Here is a 20369-nt window from a genome sequence, read left to right as displayed (position 1 = left end):
CCAGTATTCTTGCCTGGAGAATCCCCACGGACAGAGGAGCCTGCTGGGCTACAGTCCATAGGATTGCAGAGAGTTGGACAGGACTGAGCGACTAATCTCATGACACTCCAAGTCCACTGCATGTGGCGCCACTTAGTGGTGGCCCCAGGTAATTGGACACCCACTGTTCTATTAAAAAGCAGACTTGACTTTGTCCACAAAGGTCTGTCTAGTCAAAGCTATGGCTTTTCCAGTAGTCATGTACAGATGTGAGAGTTGGACCATAAAGAAAACTGAGCACCAAAGAACTGATGCTTTTGAACTGTGGTATTGGAGAAGACTCTTGAGAATCCCTTGGACTGCAAAGAGATCCAACCAGTCCATTCTGAAGGAAATCAGTCCTGAATATTCATTAGGAGGACTGATGCTGAAGCTGAAGCTCCAATACTTTGGCCACCTGATGAGAAGAACTGACTCACTGGAAAAGACCCTGATGCTGGGAAAGATTGAAGGCAGTAGGAGAAAGGGACGACAGAGGATGAGATGGTTGGATGGCATCATCAACTCAATGGACATGAGCTTGAGCAAGCTTTGGGGGTTGGTGATAGACAGGGAAGCCTGGCGTGGTGCAGTCCATGGGGTCACAAAGAGTTGGACACAGTTGAGCAACTAAAACACACACATACACACACACTTCACTCTAGGCATTTCCAGCACCATCCTGTGCCTGTCCCACTAGCCATTGGGTAAAGCAGCCCCTGGCAGAGCACTCGCAGAGCTCCAGTGGGGAAGTGGTGAGGAAGGGCCACTCCCATCGGGAGGAAGGACACCGGATGTTTCAAGGTCACCGGGTGTGCTGACTGAATTCTTACAGCTACACAGCCCGTCTTCCAGCAGTTCTTTCTCCTGTCCAGCCCACGGGGCCTCCCTCCAGCTCCCACGAAGGGCTTCTGGCCAAGCAGGCAGGCAGATTGGTGCAAGTGTGCTCTTCTGGCCCACTGCCCTCCCAGGGCCATCCTGCACCCTTGCGGAGGGGTCCCAGGCCTGCTCCCCAGATGACTGCTCTGGAGTGCCTCCCCTGTGCCCGCCCCCTCCCGCTCCCCAGCCCTTGCAGCCTGCTTCTCTGTCTCTCTTTATTTGGCAGCCTCAGGGCCCCAAGCTCACAGTTGACTCCCCCACCCCGGAGGGTACCTCTGGGCGCTCTCTGAGCCCAGGGTCTCTAGGACCAGAAACCAGAGTACACCAGGCCTTCCTGTCTTTTTCCCCTTCTTTCTCACCCTTCCTCGGGAAATCTGAAATCTGAGGACAGTTATTGGGGTCTGGGGGACCCAGAAAGGCTGAGGGCCCAGCACCCGTCCCACCCTCCAAGGCATAGACCCAGAACCCCTTAAGGACTTGTTAGGCCGGTTCCTGGTGCGTGGCCCTTGCTCCCCAAGTCTCTCAGGCCTGGGGCTTTCCTCTGTGCGCCTTCGAATAAAGCCCAGCCCACCGCCCCTTCCCAGAGGGCCCTTCCCCGGCTGCCCACGTAGCCTCCACAACTCACTCCCTAGCTCCCCGTTTTCCTATTCTGATCACACGGTCACTGTTTGCTGGCTTGTGTCCCCACGCCTCCAACTGGCACGGGATTGATGAATGAGTTCGTCTGGACGCTCTGGACGGCTCTCGAATTCGAACCCAGTCTGATCACCCTCTGGGGTCTCCGTTCTGACCGGAGTATAATAAATTAGGAGAGAAGTCCCTGGGCGCACCGCCCCTGTGGCTGCAGTCGAGCGCTCGGAGCGGAGGCGGAGTCGGGGGCGGAGTCGGGGGCGGGACGGGGGAGGGGGCAGGCCCGAGCCTTAAGCCGGGCGCCGCGGGTGCCCCCTGCCCCAGAGCGCGGCGGAGGCCGAGCTGAGCCGGCTGGGCAACGCGGGACAGAGGCCGGGCCGGCAGCCGCTCCGCCTCCCGACTCGCAGGCCCCGACGGCCCGGCCGCCGGCTCTCCCTGTGCCCGAGGAAGGGCGTATGGCGCCTCGGGGGACGCGCTGAGCCCGGGTCGCGGCGCCGCAGGCGGCACCATGGCCCTGGAGCAGGCGATGCAGGCGGCGCGCCAGGGCGACCTGGACGTGCTGCGGTCCCTGCACGCCGCCCGCCTGCTGGGGCCCTCGCTGCGCGACCCGCTGGACGCGCTGCCAGTGCACCACGCTGCCCGCGCCGGCAAGTTGCACTGTCTGCGCTTCCTGGTGGAGGAGGCCGGTCTGCCCGCTGCGGCCCGCGCGCGCAACGGCGCCACGCCGGCCCACGACGCCGCCGCCACCGGCCACCTCGCCTGCCTGCAGTTGCTGCTCTCACAGGGAGGCTGCGGAGTGCATGTGAGTTTGCGCCGCTCACTGGGCCCCCGAGGGGGCTTCCTCCCCAGGAAGGAGTTCTGGCCTGGAGCCCTCGTGGCTCAAGGGTGGATGGTTTGGGGCACCGCGGAGCCAAGCCTGATTTGGAGTTCCCTCCAAAGGACTCGGGACAGGGTGGGCTCCTGGGTTGAGAGTACCCGAGCAGATGCTCTGGCAAGCCCTCACCACCACCTAGATTACCAGGTGAGAAACCGGAATGGAGTTGGGCTCGACCAGGATAGCATTTAAGGTGAGGGTGTGGGAAACTCACTGATCCAGGGAGAGAGTGGGCAGGGGGAACGGAGGGCCTGGACTCAGAAGCCCATGTCCTTCAGGATCAGGTCTGGGAAGGGTGGTGCACAAAATCTTGCAGCCCACCCCAGGCTGAGTTGCATGTGTCCCTAAGGAGGGGGGGAGTTGGTAAATGGGGTCCTTCCCAGGATTTGAGCTGATCCCAGGACATCAGCACCTTCCCACCTCCCAGCTTCTTCAGCTTAGCCTGAGTCTTCCTGCCTGAGACCCCACCTGGTCTCACTCAGCGGCCACCAGGCTGGTATCAGCCAGTCTGGCCTCTCCTGAGTGGGATGAAAGGAGGCAGCTCAGGTCTGGTGCGTAGCTTTCCTGCTCAGTCCTGCCAGAAACAGAGCATCCAGCAGGGTCTAGACCTGGGGTCCACGTGTGCTCCCGATCCCCTGGAACTGCCAGTCCATCAGGACACTGAACAGCAAACACACAGGCTAGAGAGTAAGCCAGGTACCACCAGGTACTGCTAGGCCATATTGGGGGAGCATCAGGCAGCTGCTTGGGCAAGGTGGCCAGAGAAGGCCCCCCCGAGGAGTGACCTCTGAAGGAAGTTTTGGCTGATGGGTAAGAAGTGGCCAGGTGATGACCAGAGAATTCTGAGCACAAGGAGCAGGAAGTACGAAGCCCTGAGGGGGACACATTCTGTCCTGTGACGGGGACAGCAAAGAGGTGAGCATGTCTGAAGTGGGATGAGGCAGGGAGAAGCCAGCAGGGCCAGGTCCTGTAGGATCGTAGGCTGGGTTCAGAACTTGCAGGATCCTATGGTTGTAGGGGAAAGCCAAGGATGGAGGGACAGAACTCATTTTCCTCTTAGCAAGAGACCACTGTGTTAACTGGATGTAGTAGAGGAGGCAGGGGCAACTCTGAGCTGACTGGCTGGGCCGTAGGGATAGCCAGGCCCCATTCCCCCCGCCTTTTAGCCTCAGGATGGCAAGGCCCCCCATCCCACCCTTCCTGGAAGACGGCCAGGTCCCTTATCTCTGGGCCAGCTCCGTTATCAGGAGTTCCTGGCATGTGGTGCCTCCCCATCGTTTTGGGAGGTGGCATGCCTCCCCGATTTGGGTGTCCAGCTTTGACCGGAAGCCTCCCCAGCCGCTAGAGAGGAGGTAGAGGAGCAGGTGGCCTTGTGCCCAGCTTATCAAGTCCCCCGCCCTCTAGCCCCAGCCAGCTTGGGTGCTGGGGGCGGAAGTGTGTATGTAGGGGAGGATGACCTCGATCCCAGGCCCTGCTCAGCCTGGGGAGATAAGCAGCTTTAGGGTGCAGGCCACAGCACGTGAGAGGCTTCTGGGGCCTCTGGAGCTGTTGAGACCTTGGGGACAGGTCACAGGCCTGTGATCCTCTCCTTCCTGGGGCCTCCCTCTCCACCCCCACCCAGGGGCCCAGAGCCATCAGGATCCCCTGGAGCCTCAGGCCCACTGTCCCCAGGCCCAATGGGAAGGAGGGTTTTTCTCAAGAGCTGGAGTGCAGGGCATATTTTCACTGTGGGCCTGTCCAGGTCACTTCTAGCCAGTTTTGTCAGCTGGGCTCAGGAAGTATGTTAGTCATTCAGTTGTGTATGACTCTTTGCAATCCCATGGTCGCATGCACTGTAGCCCTCCAGGCTCCTCTGTCCAGGGGATTCTCCAGACAAGAATACTTGAGTGGGTTGCTATTTCCTTCTCGAGGGGATCTTCCACTCCCAGGGATCAAACCCGGGTCTCCTGCATTGCAGGCAGAGTCTTAGTACTATTTGAGCCATGAGGGAAGCTGCTGGGCTCAGGAGGACAGACTAAACCAGTCTTCTGGTCCTCCGCGGGCATTCCGCACACAGAGGCCTCTCAGCATCATCCTCTGCCTCCTGTGGGCTGTTTCTCTGCCTCCCCTTCCTCTCTGCCTGTGTTCTAGCCCATCAGCCAGTCTGTTTGTCCTCCACCCCAGTCTGACTGTGACCTCCCCACCGTGCCCCTGGGCCCTGTTCCCTTGCCCCCTCACTTCCCGCATTTCTTAGAGGCTTCCCTGGTGGCTCAGATAGTAAAAAATTCTGCCTGCAGTACAGGAGACCTGGGTTCGATCCCTGGTTCAGGAAGATCCCCTGGAGACGGGACTAACAACCCACTCCAGTATTCTTGCCTGGAGAATCCCATTAACAGAGGGACCTGGCGGGCTACAGTCCATGGGGTTGCAAAGAGTTGGACACGACTGAAGCAACCAACACTTCTTCACTTAGAGGAGCCTCAGCAGTTCTCCTGTGACTGAGATGCACCTTCTTTAAGCTCAGGGTCTCTCCAGTTCCCACAGCCTCAGCCACACCTGTTCCCACAGTGCCCGCCTCCACCACTGCCCCACCCCCCTCCCCATGACCCTGCCAGGCTCCCTGCCTACCTCTCCCGCATCCCACGTGCTTGGTGCTGGGAGCTCGTTCTGTTCCAGATCCGATGCCCACTGTCCCAAACTCCGAGCCTCTGAATCCAGACATCTGGGTTCTCAGTGTCTCCCCACCTTGGCCTGCAGGTCACATACCCTCTCCCATGACAGACACACACACCTGGATGTTCACAGAAGATGCTATCAGCACTCCTGGGCCCAAAGCATTGGCCTGTCTCCTTTGGAGTGCCTGAGAGGGGATCTTGCTCAAGCCCTTCCCCGGGGCTGCCTCTAGCCCACACCTACCACCACTGGCTAACTGCCTGGGTCCTGCCCGCCAGTAGCCAGAGGCTTCCTCCTCCACAGGGACACAGCCTGTTCCCTGGGGGCTGGGAGCAGGGAGTCTGCTGGGGTGGGCGGCTCTCTGCACTGAGGTTGGGGTGTTGGAGGTACATCAACCTGGAGGCCTCTTTTTATGGGATACTTGGGGAGGGGGGGGGCGAGGGAGGGGGCAGGGTTAGGTGCAGGGAGTACCTCCTCATCCTGAGAGCAGGCCCAGTAGCCACCCTTCCTGACCCAGTGACTCCTTTGGGTATTCCCTGAGCATCTGGGTGACAGACAGGCACTCCTGCTGGGACAATGACAGGCGCCATGTCCTGAGAGCCCAGCATGCAAGGCATGGTGCTGCACTGAGGACTGAGATTCAGAGGGGGCCAGTCAGGCGCCGGAGGACAGAGTGGCCCTGGTGGCTGGTGGGGTGCAGGAAGTGGTCTGAGCGAGGCAGGACCAGGCTCAGGACTAACAAGGTCTCCTCCCACAGGACAGAGACAATTCTGGTGCCACAGTCCTGCATCTGGCTGCCCGCTTTGGCCACCCCGAGGTGGTGAACTGGCTGCTGCGTCACGGCGGTGGGAACCCCACCATGGCCACAGACACAGGCGCCCTGCCTGTTCACTATGCCGCCGCCAAAGGAGACTTCCCCTCCCTGAGGCTTCTCGTCAGGTCCCACCCTGAGTAAGGACCCTCTTCTCCAGGGGGCTCTGGGTGGGCTGGCGGGGGCTCTGGGGGATACCTGAGGTTGTCTCCCTCTCCAGCATGCCAGGGGAATGACTGCTTCTGGGCCATCCCATGGCCAGGGGCCTGGCCAGAGACCGTGCCTATACAAGCTGACAATTCTCCCCTCCTGGTGGGCTGCCCACAGCCACAAGCCTCGAGCCCTGCAGGCAGATCTTCCCCAGCCCACCCCAGCTCTGGAGATGGCCACACAGACCACTTCCCCTCCCCAGGATCCTTACCAGCCTGCAGCAGGCAGCCCTCTAGCTCTGGCCTGGGTTAATTTGCAAGATGGATCTAAATGGGGCATAGAGATGACGCCTAGCAGCTCCTAGACTCTAGTCAAGAAGGAGGAGCCACGGCTGCTATCCAGAGTGAAGGGAGGTAGCCCCTTGCCCAGACCCTCGCCCTGTCTCCTGGCCTGTCACAGAGCAGCTTGTCCTCCCCTGTGGCCAGCAGCTCATTCCCACTAACCGGGGGGTAGGGCTCCCAAACCCCCTGGGGCCCTGGGCAAGCGGCTGGTCGGAGAAAGCAGCTGAGCCATAGGCTGGGTGCACCCCAGGGTGGGGTGGGGGTGCAGAAGAATGGGGTTCAGTGTAGATCCTGGGAGTCATGGAGTTCCTGGGGAGGAGGGAGCCAGGTCTTAGATGTACCTGGAGGGAAACAGGGGTTCCAGGGAGGATACCACCCAGACCCAGAGGGAGTGGGACACCAGTGACCCTGGGACCTGAGGTGGGAACTCTGACTGGTGACCTTAGTCAGTTCAAGGGGACACCTGGGAAATAAGTGGAGACAAAGAACCCAGCCTCAGGTTGAGAGCTATAAGGTGGGATGGCCTGTCCTCACCCCTGAGTGAGAGGGGGTGGGGTGGCCACTGGCCGCCAGGGAGCAGGCAGGAGGCCAGGCTGGCCCCACAGCCGGGTGGCAGGATGGCTCCAATGGGCAGCCCCTCGGGCAGAGGCACATGGTGTGCAGGTGGAGCAGCTGAAAGCCCCCAGGCTCGGCCCAGAATGGCTGGGCCTGGCTTGTTCTTGCTAAGCAAGGGCCCCTGGTTTGGTTAATGGGAGACCAGCAAGTGCACCTTGCGGGGCAAAGGTCTCACAGCCGTCCCCACCAGAAGCCACTGGGTACCACTTTGGAGTGAACCCTCCGCCTCCAGACAAGCCAGGGTCTGGGCCACATCAAAATCAGTGGGATTTCAAGGAGGAGTGCCCCAGGCACCCTTGGGTGTCGGCTCCCACCCTGCAACCGTCAGCACCCCTGGGGGCTGGTCCCAGACTCCCTGATAGACTCCCAGGTAAGGACTGGGGCACTGCGCCTGTGTGTGTCCCCACCTCGGTGGTTCTCACCCCACCCCCTCACCCAACACGGAGGTCCCGAGAGGGGAGAGACAGGCTGTGCTCATCCTCTCACACCTGCCAGCCTCCCCCATCGCACACGGTGGGTCCCAGGAAGCCAGTTTGATGGCAATGCCAACTTAGCTCCAGTGGTGTGAACTGAGGACCTCTGGCCCCCACCCCGGAAGTGCTGATGGGGGTGGGGGTGAAGCCCTAGGCTGGCCCCCAGGCCCATCCTCATGGAGAAGTCTGGGGCTTAGGACAAGCCTCCACGGGCTGGGGTTGCAGCCTTAGGAAGGCTCAGGCTGTGCTGGGGGAACCCTGGCACTCAGGGCCTGGGGGACCCTGAGCCCTCCCAGGCCATGCAGTGGGGCTGGCTGTGATTGGGCCCTGGCACCCTCTCTCTGGCCAGATGGCCTGCACCGATGAGCCACCAGCCCCCCATGAATCTCAGGGAAGTGGACAGAGGCCTGGGGCTCTGTTCCCACAGAGATGTGTGGCTTGGCTGATAAGGAGGTACTTTTGTGTGACTGTCAGGCTGGGCTCAGGTAGGGGGAGGGGGCTGGGAATTGAGGTGGGGCCTGCTGGCTGGAGGACTTGGGGCCTGGTGCCCACTCCCTACCTCAGAGGTAGAGACTCCTGCTCCCCAAGGCCGGGGACCCCAGGGTGGGAGTGAGAGGCTGGGGAGGGGCAGAGGCCCAGGCTGCGGCAGGCTGCAGGGTGCAGTCAGGGGACCCAGGGAGCCTGGCTCTGGGGGAGGCCACCTGGGCTCTGCTCTCATAAGCCTGCTGTGAAACTCTGTGAATTATTCACAAGGGCTCAGCTCTCCTTGGCGGCAGGTGAGGGAGGAAGAGCTGCTACTCAGTGGGAAACTTGATCCTGTGCAGGAGGCTGTGGGCAGCCATGAGCCATGGCTGCTCTGACAAGCTGCAGAGGAGCAAGAGGGCTGGCAGGCCTCAGGGGAGGGCCTGGCCAAAGATGGGCTGCACCTGGGGGCACTGGGAAAGACTGGAGAGTGCAGGAACGGCCCATACCCACCACCCCTCCTCCAATCTATCCCGGTCCACTGGGCAAGTCCTCCCAGAGGCAGAGGAATTGCCACCGCGACCTCAGCGGCTGCTGCCCCGTGGGACCTTCCCTCTGAACCCCCTGGGGAAAGAGTTCTTAAGCTGCTGGCATGGGGGCTGGCTGGAACTGGGCCGGAGCTGTCCCAGGCCCTGGGTCTGAGGGAGATGGAGTCAGGAGGGTCAGCCCTCCTGGCCAAGGGCACTAGTGTCTGATGGAGGGGGACCACAGAGGGGATGGGGAGCAGGTAGCCCTCAGAGCTCTTGACCATCCTGGCGGCAGCATCTTGGGGCCCAGGAACTGTCTCATGCTCCCTCTGCCTCAGCCGTGTGCTTGCCAGGGGCTTGAGTAACAAGAAGAGAGCCCTGGGCTCTGCTGGGATGCTTAGGCCTGAGAATCGAAGCTGGGGAGAGTGGCGGGGGTTAGGTAGGGCTCCAGGCCTTGTCTTCCCCCCTGGGGCCCTGCCCTGGTCTACCAGTCATGGAGAGCCAGAAAACCAGTCTGCCCAAAGATTTCTGACCAGCTCCCTCCTGCTGAGTGCCTGCAGGGGTCTGACACCAAGCAGCCGTCTGAGCCTCACCCTGGGCAGTAACTCTATAATCAGCCCATTTTACAGACAGACTTGTGTAACTAGTGGCTTATATTTTTTATTTAATTTTAATTTTTTTAAACACCAAAAACATTTTGTACTGGAGTATAGCCGATTAACAATGTTGTGGTAGCTTCAGGTGAACAGTGAAAGGAGTCAGCCATGCATATACATGTATCCATTCTCCTCCAAACCCCACTGCTCCTATCCAGGCTGGCACGTAACATTGAGCAGAGTTCCATGTGCTGTACAATAGGTCTTTGCTGGTTATCCATTTTAAATATAGCAGTGTGTACATGACCTTCCCGAAGTCCTTAAGTATTCCCTTTAAAAAATATTTATTTATTTTTACTTATGTATGTATTTGGCTGCGCCGGGTCTTAGTTGCTGTACACACAATGTTTTAGTTGTGGCTTGTGAACCCTTAGTTGTGGCACGTGGGATCTAGTTCCCCTATCAGGGCTCGAACCCAGCCCACCTGCATTAGGACTGTGTTCAGTCCTAGCTACTGAACCACCAAGGGAGTCCCCTCATCCAACTCATATTTATTGAGCATCTGCTCTGGGCCAAGTACCCAGGGCACATCAGTGAACCAAACAAACAAATGTCCTTGCCTCATGGGGCTGTAGAATCAGAAATGGTGTCTCCGAGGGGCTAGCTGACCGGCCGGGGTCCCGTTGGCTCCCTGTGTGGCCTTGACCAAGCTGCACCTCCTCTCGGTCTGTCTCCCACTCCTGTTGTTCAGTCGCTCAGTCATGTCTGACTCTTTGCAACCCCATGAACTGCAGCATGCCAGGCTTCCTTGTCCTTCACTATCTCCTTGCTCAAACTCATGTCCGCTGAGTCGGTGATGCCATCCAACCATCTCATCCTCTGCCACCCCCTTCTCCTTTTGCTTTCAATCTTTCCCAGCATCAGGGAAATGAGTCGGCTCTTCACATAAGGTGGCCAGAGTATTGGAGCTTGAGTTTCCCACTCCTGGCCCGGGCGCTAATCTCTCAGGGCCTTTCATGTTCATCTGGGATGCCTGTTTTCCTTCCATAGTGCTGAGTTTCGTGGAAGCTGGCTGCTCCTGGAGCCCTGTCCAGCTGGAAGGTTCAGGCAGCCCTGGCCTCAAGCAAGAAGCCTCAGCTGCTCACATACTAGGGAGCCCCAGACCTATGGCTCAGCTCCCCCTTAGAAGGCTGAGGGCCTTTGCCTGGGACTGCGGCTGCTGTTCCCTGACAGGCTTCTGTTTCTACCACAGGCAGTGGGGTGCGTTCACTCTCAATTACCACTCCCTGGTCTGCCCTTGTGTTTGCTGAGATTCCCTGGGCAACGGAGCCTGGGGGAGCCCACACTGGCACACTGGGGACACTGACCCAGGTGGGGAGGCTCTGAGAAAGGAGGGACCTGATGGAATCATGGCCCATAGGCAACTCCTGATCTAAGCCTGTCATGGCACCCAGGCCCAAGTTGGCCTCTCTGCCCTCTTCCTGTCTACCTGTACCCACCTTTGAGACCACAGATCAGATCCCTGGTCAGGCCACAGGCTTCTCCGTCACTGATAGAGAAAGCCACTTCCTGTAGCAGCCCAGAAGCCCTCCTCACTCTGGACTCCCCACACCTCACCTGCAGCTGCTCCCTAATCACCAACTCTGCTCTGTTTCTCGGGTTTCCTTACTGCTTCTGCAGCAGGCCTGTGCCCTCTGACCTCTGGCCTTTGCTCAGGTCAACCCGCTTCAAGAATACTGAAGTGGTTGCCATTTCTTTCTCCAGTGGATCACATTTTGCTCAATGGACACAAATTTGAGCAGACTCCGGGAGATAGTGAAGGACAGAGGAGCCTGGTGGGCTACAGTCCATGGGGACACAAAGAGTCGGACATGACTTAGTGACTGAACAACAGCAATGGGTCATTCCCCTTCTCTTCCCCAGAGAGCCCAGGGTTGCTCCCTTCCCCCTCCAAGTCTTTGCTCCCTGCGCCTTCCTCAGACTGTCGTGCCCCCAGGACATAGACATACACCCTCCCTACCAGTCTTCCTCACTCTCCCCACTACTTGGCATTACTCTCTGTGTACCTTAGCGCGTCCTCTTATCATCTGGCTCCCCCTGTAATGAGAGCATCTCTTCCTCTCCATCCTGCATCCCAAGGGCCTGACACTTCATTAATACTCACCGAAGGAGGGAGGAGTCTGGAATCCACCAGGTCTTGTCCGGCCCTGCCTGCAGCTCACTGCCTGTGACCTCAGACGAAACTCCCTCCAGGCCTCCCGGGGCCCATGGGCAAATGGACCAGCTGAGGCCACACACGAGGAGGCATCACAGAATTCCAGACCCGACTGCTCATCTCACTCACCCCCATGTCTACTCACTCAACAACTAGCACCCAAATGTAGCCTAAGTGCCTACCCTGCTAATGCTGGGGATGTAGTGAGTCCTCATGGCTTCATGGAGCCGACTTGGGGCACTCCCAGGGTCAAAGAAGGGGCCAGACCAAGAGCATGTGTACACACAGAGATGCTCCTGCTCGTGCACCAGTGCGTTGGGTGCCCTGGTGGCCCTGGTGGACCCAGGTTTAAGAGGGCAGAGCTCTGCTGTCTTCACTGTTTGCCCCGTCCTGGCCTGTGGAAGCCTCCTAATGGGTGTCCCTGGGATGAATGAAAAATGTGCCAAGACAATTCAAGAGTCACAAGTGCTGTGAAGTGGACCATGGTAGTTTGAAGGCACTGGTTGAGAGATTTCTTTAAAATGAGGGAGTCCAGGAAGGCTTTTCTCTCTTTCTTTTTTAAATTATTTATTTGGCTGTGTTGGGTCTTAAGTCACAACACACAAGATCTTTAGTTGCAGCAGGCAAACTCTTAGTTGTAGCATGCGGGATCCAGAGTCTTAGCTACTGGACTTCCAGGGGAGTCCCAGGAAGGCCTCTGAGGGGAGGTGAGAGCTGAGTGGGAGAGGGCCTGCCCTGCCAAGACCTGGCGTGGGAGCATAGCAGGTAGAACTGGCCAGGGCAGTGGCCCTGGGGGGTCACACTTGTCCTCATGGTGAGCCAGGAGGGCCTGGAAGTCTGGGAGAATTACAGACCAGTGAAGGCTTATTCCAGGCTTGCTGATGGGTTGGGTGTAAAGATGTTTGTTCTAGAATCTTCCTTAAATCAGGGCTGCGTTTCTTCCCCAGGCCAGTCCTGATTGTGGATCATTTCAAATAAGTGCAGAGGTGTGATCAGAGAATAAGAGACCTAGCCCCGCCAAAGGCTCCAAGACTTTCCGTTCCAGTGACCTTACCCCACACCCAGATCTAAAACGGGTGGAGATCAGCCCCTGCCAGACCTCCCTGGGGGCAGAAATTATTGCCAGTGGGGAGGATACTGAAGACACTGTTCTGTGACTGGGGTCTGCCTCCATGGGCAGCTCGGTCCTTGTTCCTCATGGCAACAGTTGCAGGAAGCTGCCACCAGTCCTGGATGGAGATTTTCAGCAAACCCTTCCAAGCATCCCATGATTCATTTGTGTCATCCAGGATGACTTAATAGTTACAGTCTGTCCATATCATCTTTGTTCCCAAGAGGAAGAAAAGTATACCTCTTGATTTATGTGATGGTTGCTAGGGAAACTCAGACTTATAAAAGAAGTCAAGGGTTTCCAAAGACTCCTAGAGCTTGGACTAAAGGGAGGGTGGCCTGGTGTCCTTTACCGAAATGGGGACCAAAAGTGTGGGGTGAGGGAGTCTGGAGAGATTTGCTCCATGGGAGAGCATGTAAAGGGTGAATTCCCAGTGGTCAGGACTCTGTGCTTTCATGGCCAAGGGGGTGGGTTTGATCCCTGCTTGGAGAACTAAGATCCCACAATACATGGGGAATGGCCAAAAATTTTTTTTTAATTAAAAAGAAGAAAAAAGCATGTGAATTTCAAGAAACTGCTCAGTGCCCGGATGGTTGAATGGACTGAGGTGGGTGCCGCATGTACTCCAGGTCCAAGCTGGAGAGATGAGTGGCACTAGGTACAGGTGGCCTTTGACCCCAGGAAATAGATGACCTCACCAGGAGCAGAGTGTGTTTAGAAAGGAGGTTTTGGAGCACCCCAACATTTGGAGGTCAGGTGGCCATCCAGGGCCTACCCAGCCAAGGAGGCTGAGAAGACCTGGCCTGAGCTTGTTGGTACCAAGAGGAGCAGGTGTTCAGGAGCGGGAGGGGACAGCAGATGAGGCTGGTAGTGTGGAGGTGATGGTGTTGAAGCCTCGGGGGGCCTGAGGGGGTTGTTAGGTCAGACTGGGGCAGCGGTACCAGGAAGCCAAGACCTGCCTCCCTGGGAGAAAACTTGCTATTTTCCAAGGCTTTCCCCTTTGTCTCTCACAAGAGGCATGAAGAGACCACAACTGTGATACCGATTTGTCCTATGTGGAAACTGAGGCCCGGGAAGGTAAAGAACATGTCCGGCCCTGCAAACTGCAAAGTCAGGGTGGAAGCCAGGGCAAAGGGCAGGGGCTTGGACTGGACCGGTCACCCATGGCGCCATTATGGCCAGAACTCGATGGGCTGGAGCCACGTGGGGTCCCCCAAGGCCCCACCCCTATGCTCCAGTGACTCCCCACGGTCAAAATACTGCCTGGCCTGACCCATGCTTGGTGGAGCCTGGATACCCCAGGCCCACAGTGCCCCCCCACCGGAGGCAAAGGGAAGAGGGATCCTAAAACACATGGAAGGTGCTAGGCCTTGCTGAGGGCTTTCCAAGAATGTCTCAGTGTCGATTATTATCCTTACTTCATGGACGGCTTTGTGAACGGAGAGCGCGTGCAAGACGCTGCTTGAGAGCAGCCCGCAGGCCAGGCCCTTCTTGCACTGAGGCCCCCTCTGCCTCTTGAGTGAGCCTCTCTCTTAGTCTCCTCTGTAAAAGGGAAGCAATGCCAACACTTCCCCTATAAGGGCATTAGGCGGACTAGATGGGGGACACGTGTACTGTGCTCCCTTCCACGCTTAGCACAGAGCAATTGTTCAGTGGATGGTACTTGCTATCCCCGTTATGTGTTAATCCTTATACATAACTTATACTACATAACATAAACTAGTTATGTATATGTATACTACCATATACATACACATAAGCTTATATGTATACTACTATATAAATTCACTTCTCTCTCCATCTAAACTCATTATTTCATTCCTTGTGCTCATCCATATTTTAAAAAGTATTTATTTATATATTTATTTGGGTGCTCTGGGTCTTAGTGGTGGCATGCCGGCTCTAGTTTCCTGACCAGGGTGACCGGGGATCGAACCTGAGCCCCCTGCATCGGGAGCTTGGAGTCTCAGCCCCAGGACCACCAAGGAAGTCTTTCATCCATATTTTTGTAGTTTTCTTCAGTGAGAGTGAGGGTGCCCATTCTTCTTGCCTCCAAGCTGATGTAGAAGAGGGGAATAAGGCTGGGACCCCCTTTCCCACCCCAGCCCCATGTTCTGGGGTCTCCCAGGCTGGGGGCTGTGACTCTAGAATGGGTTACTGAGCATTTACTTTGTAGCAGAGCCTCCAGATGGGTGTCAACCAGTGGCCGGGTGGGAGGCTATGGGCTGGACTGTCCCTTCCTGCTCAAGTCCTGCTCTGTGCCAGCTTCTGAGACCTTCTGAGATCTCAGGCTGGCTGGACACCCGTGGGTCATGAGTTACCTGCTGAGCAGGAAGGACTGGGAGAACAAGGCTCCAGGCAGATCTAGTGCCCTGAGCTGTGTGCGTTGTCTCAGCCCTCCCTCGAGAGCCCAGTGGGCTCTGGGCAGTGGCCCCTCCAGTCGCCAGTCCCCAGGACCCCAGCACTTGCTGTGCCTTGGTGGTGGTTGTTGTTCAGTCCCTACTAAGTCATTTCTGACTCTTTGCGACCCCATGGACTGTAGGGTCACCAGGCTCTTCTATCCTTCACTATCTCCCAGAGTTTGCTCAGACTCATGTCCATCAAGTCAGTGATGCCATCCAGCCATCTCATCCTCTGTCATCCCCTTCTTCTCCTGCCTTCAATCTTTCCCAGCATCAGGGTCTTTTCTAGTGAGTCAAGTCTGCACATCAGGTGGCCAAAGGATTGGAACTTCAGCTTCAGCATCAGTCCTTCTAATGAATATACAGGGTTGATTTCTTTTAGGATTGACTGATTTGATCTCCTTGCAGTCCACGGGACTCTCACGAGTCTTCTCCAGCACCACAATTCGTGCCTTGGTTACACAGTGAATAATTCAGGCCATGCAGTGTTAGTCATGAAATATTAAACAGGCTCCTCCTGAAGCACCAGCATGTGAATGGCAAGGGGGAGGGGTGGGGGACGCTGGCACCAGGGTGTGGAGGCTGGTGGCCGAGAGCCAGCATCTTCTCCAGGTACGGTGTATGGGTGGGACTCATGACCTCACTCCACCGTGACACAGGTTGGGTAATGGAGGGCAGCCAGGCAGGGTCCCAGGCTGAGTGTCAGCCCTGGCCCGTGGCAGTTCTGTGTCTGAGGAGGAGGTTCCCACATTAGGAAGATGGAGAGATCTGGGGCTGGGTGCCCAGTGGGGGCTGCGGGCAGCCTGGGCAGCGGGCAGAGGTCAGGAAAGTGGACGGAGATGGGGTCTTAGGGACAGGAGAAGTCAGCTGAGGGTCCGAGGGGTATGTGAGAGGGAGGGGCCAAGTCATGGGTGGGTGACAAGAGTGTGGATGATGGAGTAGGGGCCCGGGTTGAGGAGGACTGGGTGGCCTGGTGCCCTCACTAATGGACACATGGCTGGCAGTTGGATGAGGGAGGCAGGGCGTAGATGGTGGGGGTGGAGTGTGTGATTGTCGTGAACAAATAGATGGGGGAGGCATATGGGTGGGAAGGTATGATGTCCGATGAAAATTGCAGTTCCTGGGGCCCAGAGTCCTGATCCAGCCCAGAGGGACTTAGCTCCTACTCTCCCCTACCCTCCGTCCTGGACCCACTGGGAGCTCCTGGGTCTGGGCCTAGACTGTGGCTCCACCTTGTGCTCATATCTGGTAACTGTACCCTGGTGTCCACACCCATTGTGAAGTCAGAAAAACTGAGGCTCAGCCAGCAGCCAGCCCAGTGTCCCTATTCCCCAGCAGCACTCCACTTCTTGAGAGTGGCTCTCCAGTTAAGACCCTTCTGTGGGAGTTGGGAGCAGGGATGAGGGGCAGTGACAGCTGCAAGCTAGGCCCCAAGGAAGCCTGAGGGATGAAGACAGGAAACGGCCCCTCCTCCACTCCCTTGGTTCTTGCTGTGCACCTGGCCCTCCATCACACAGATGTGTGCTCACCACTTACCAGCTGTGTGACCTTTGGCAAGTCACAGCCCCTGGGCTTCAGGTGCCCCTCTGCAAAATGGGAATGACAGTAAGACTTAAGGAGGGTGTTCACTGAGAATCTGCCTGCTAGCGTCACAGCACATGGGACATGCTCAGTGGATGGCATTCACCTGCAGGGTAGCCAAACTGTCAACAATCACAGGACAATTTTAATTTTGGATAAACAACAATTAACAGTTTAGAATATGTATGTCCACATGCCCAGTGGGCATATACTTATACTAGAAAATTATTTGTTGTCTCTGGTGGCTCAGTGGTAAAGAATCCACCTGCCGATGCAGGAGACACAGGTTCAATCCCTGGGTCAGAAAGATCCCCTGGAGAAGGAAATAGTGACCCACTCCAGTATTATGGCCTGGAAAATTCCATGGACAGAGGAGCCCGGCAAGATACAGTTCATGGCGTAGCAAAGCATTGCACACAACTGAGCGACTAAGCACATCCAAAGTTCAGATTTTTTGTGTGTTTTATCTGGTGACATTACCACTCTGCCCTCTGGGAGTTCAGTCTTCTGGGGGCTGTTGCTGCTGCTGCTGCTGCTAAGTCGCTTCAGTCGTGTCTGACTCTGTGCAACCCTATAGACGGTAGCCCATCTGGCTCCACCGTCCCTGGGATTCTCCAGGCAAGAACACTGGAATGGGTTGCCATTTCCTTCTCCAATGCATGAAAGTGAAAAGTGAAAGTGAAGTTGCTCAGTCGGGGATGGCAGAGGCCAAAACAAGTTTTGATCCACTGGGCATGACAGGTGGCCCATGGAGTGAACCCAGGACAGTATGGGGCACAGAGGCTGGAAAAGCCTGTTCTTGTAGTGGAACAAGCCTCGTGAAGGAGGGATCTGTACTGAGTCTTTTAAAAAATATTTATTTATTTGGCTGCACCAGGTCTTAGCTGCAGTATAAGGGAACTAGTTCCCTGACCAAGGATGGAACCCCGGGCCCCCTGCCTTGGGAGTGTGTAGTCTTAGTCACTGGACTACCAGGGAAGTCCCTGTACTTAGTCTTCAAGAGAGATGGGAAGAGCATCCCCAGTCAGAGGGGGGACGTAATCAAAGACACAGAGGTCAGACAGCGAGGACTCACAGTGACAATGGATCCATGTGGCTGAAAAGGTAGGGGGAGGCCAGATCACAGCATCCTTGTAGACCTCGGTAAAAAGGTGAGATGTTTACTGAGGGCAGAGACTAGCTCAGTCACTAGACGTGCACTGTAGAAAGGAGGCTGCGAGGGGTAGGTGGGGAGCAAGCCAGAGGGCCCCCACCCAGGAAGGCTGGCACAGGACTGTGTCCAGAGGGAGCTGGGGGGCCGGGCCCAGCGACTAGGTCTTCTCCAGTTACCCTCCAGGGCTCCCTGGAAGCGATCAAGGGGCGAAGGAGGCTTTGGAGGGGGGTGGGCGCTAAGAGCCCACGGTGGGTGCTGCGTCTTCCGCAGGGGAGTGAATGCCCAAACCAAGAACGGTGCCACGCCCCTGTACCTGGCGTGCCAGGAGGGCCACCTAGAGGTGACGCAGTATCTGGTTCAGGAGTGCGACGCGGACCCACACTTGAGCGCCCACGATGGCATGACCCCGCTGCACGCCGCAGCGCAGATGGGCCACATCTCGGTCATCGTGTGGCTGGTGAGCTCGGGGACACGTCGGGGTGGGGCCCTGGGGGCGGGGCCTGTACGGGACGGGGGCGGGGATAGGAGGGGGGCTGGAGCCCAGTCCCCGCCCCTCTCCGCCCCGTCCCTTCTCTCCCAGGTGAGCTGCACCGACGTGAGTCTGTCGGAGAAGGACAAGGACGGTGCCACGGCCATGCATTTCGCGGCCAGCCGCGGCCATGCCAAAGTGCTCAGCTGGCTCCTGTTGCACGGCGGCGAGATCGTGGCCGACCTGTGGGGCGGGACCCCGCTGCATGACGCCGCCGAGAACGGGGAGCTGGAGGTGAGGGCGGGGCGCGGGCGGGCCCGGAGGCCAGGCGAGAGCGGGAGGGGCGGGCGCCCTCTGCTGGCGCCACGCTCGCAGCACAGCTCTGCCCCCGTGCCGAGGTCCCGGCTACCGGCCAGGGGTCCTCACTGCGCGCCCCTGCAGTGCTGCCAGATCCTGGTAGTGAACGGCGCGGAGCTGGACGTCCGCGACCGCGACGGGTACACGGCCGCCGACCTCGCGGACTACAACGGCCACAGCCACTGCACCCGTTACCTGCGCACCGTGGAGAACCTGGTACGCCCAGGGCGCTGCTCCCCACTCACCGTGTCATTGCACCCCTCCTACCCTGCCCCCACCTTCCCTAAGGGGTACGTGTTGTTACCCCTTTTGCCACAGAAGAAGCTGAGGTTCAGGAAAGTGAAGCCCCTTGCCCGAGGTCACAGGAATAAGTGCCCTGGACCACTACCCCACATGACCTCTCAGCCCAGGACCACTGACCACTGGGGAGTGAGGGGATGCAGGCAAAAATATCGAGGGAAAGAGGACCAGCCTCATCCTGATGAGACCCAAGGCTCGGATAAACGACGCTTACACACAGTGGGAACAGTAAAGTGCATTCACCTGCCCCCAGGTATTAATTAGCTCATTTAACTCTCAGGCTTTCCGGGTGATGCTAGTCGTAAAGAACCCGTCTGCCAATGCAGAAGTAAGAGTTGCGGGTTCGATCCCGGGGTCAGGAAGATCCCCTGGAGAAGGGCATGGCAACCCACTCCAATATTCTTTCCTGGAGAATCCTACGGACAGAGGAGCCTGGGGGGCTACAGCCCATGGGGTCGCAGAATCAGACATGACTGAAGCGACGTAGCATGCACATACATCCATTTAACTCTCACCACCCCACCCCCCAGGGACTTCCCTGGTGGCTCAGAGGTAAAGAATCCACCTGCCAATTGCAGGAGGCATGGGTTTGATCCCTGAGTGGCGAAGATCCCTTGGAGAAGGAAATGGCAACCCACTCCAGTATCCTTGCCTGGGAAATCTCATGAACAGAGGAGCCTGGTGGGCTACAGTCCACCGGGGGTTGCAGTGGACTCTTTGCAGTCCATGGGATTGCAAAGAGTTGGACACAACTGAGTGTGTACACACATACGTACCATCCTCTGAGGTAGGAAGTGCTAATGTCCCCATTTCACAGATGGGTAAATTGAGTTTTGGGGAGACCCAGTGGCCTAACCTGGAGATCCCGCTCTTCATCACTACTCCCATGTTTTCTCACTACATGGCTACTTCATAATTGCAAAGCTGTGTTACTCTTTCTAAATTATTTTATTATGGTTAAAAAGCCATGAAGTAACCCACTGGGCTTTGAGCTCAGGTGTGGGTGGCTCCCAGTCCAGGGCTCTGCCTCATCTGGTGCAGGAGGGGAGGAAAGAGGGCTGATTTCTCAGGCATCTTCAGAAGGGGCAGCTTGGCCATGAGAGGAGTTGTGAAATGAGGCTGGGGGAAAGAGGGTCGATGGCCTCTTGCCCAGAGCATTGCATGCCCTGTCTTGGAGCACATGGGGACACCCTGGTTCTGGGGACCTCAGAGCACAGCAAGGCCCAGGGGTCAGAGACTGCTCTGGTCCCGAGGAAGAACTCACCCCACACCAAGAAAGGGCCACCCAGAGAAAGTAGTATGCTTCAGGTAGTGAGCAGCCTGTCACTGGGGTATACAAGCAGAAGTGGACATTGTGAAGGGCATTTCTGCACTGGGGTGGGCTCCTTTCCACTGAGAACATCTGAAATTGTTTGGGGGTGGGGGGAACAGTGCCTCCTAATGGAAGCTGTGGCTGCAGGCAATGAGCAAACAAGAACCACTCCTTGAATTCTGACTGCAGTAGGTACCCTGCCTAGTGCTTTACAGGGTCATCACAGTTAATATGCACTGTATATTAATATTGTCAGCTGACACATATGGTATTTACTGGCTACCATGCACTGGCACTTCACTAACTTTTAAAATATTTTTTGCAATATAATGAGGCAGGAAGTACTGTTATTCCCACTTACAGATGAAGAGTTTTAGGTGCAGACAGAAAGGACAAGGGACAGAAAAGTTATGCATGGAGCTAGTAAGTGGGGGAGATGAA

General features: G+C 57.1%; 1 protein-coding gene across 6 annotated transcripts in view; it reads left to right on the top strand.

Moving 5' to 3' along the window:
• Window positions 1–1805: 1805 nt before the first annotated feature.
• The window catches only part of ESPN (espin), a 34191-nt gene continuing 15627 nt past the window's right edge, over window positions 1806–20369 (top strand). Inside the window, exons 1-5 of one of the 6 annotated variants that reach the window (XM_061382869.1) lie at window positions 1806–2329; window positions 5811–6004; window positions 17761–17947; window positions 18071–18253; window positions 18401–18532. In XM_061382869.1, coding sequence (XP_061238853.1) covers window positions 2036–2329; window positions 5811–6004; window positions 17761–17947; window positions 18071–18253; window positions 18401–18532 — 990 coding nt within the window. In that variant the 5' untranslated portion in view covers window positions 1806–2035. The remainder of the gene's footprint in view (window positions 2330–5810; window positions 6005–17760; window positions 17948–18070; window positions 18254–18400; window positions 18533–20369) is intronic. The other 5 variants (XM_061382868.1, XM_061382872.1, XM_061382874.1 and 2 more) reach the window with 5 other exon arrangements.

Source organism: Bos javanicus, chromosome 16 (genome assembly GCF_032452875.1).
Source record: "Bos javanicus breed banteng chromosome 16, ARS-OSU_banteng_1.0, whole genome shotgun sequence".
In the NCBI taxonomy this organism is placed as follows: Eukaryota; Metazoa; Chordata; class Mammalia; order Artiodactyla; family Bovidae; genus Bos; species Bos javanicus.
This window is presented reverse-complemented; position numbering and strand designations above follow the sequence as displayed.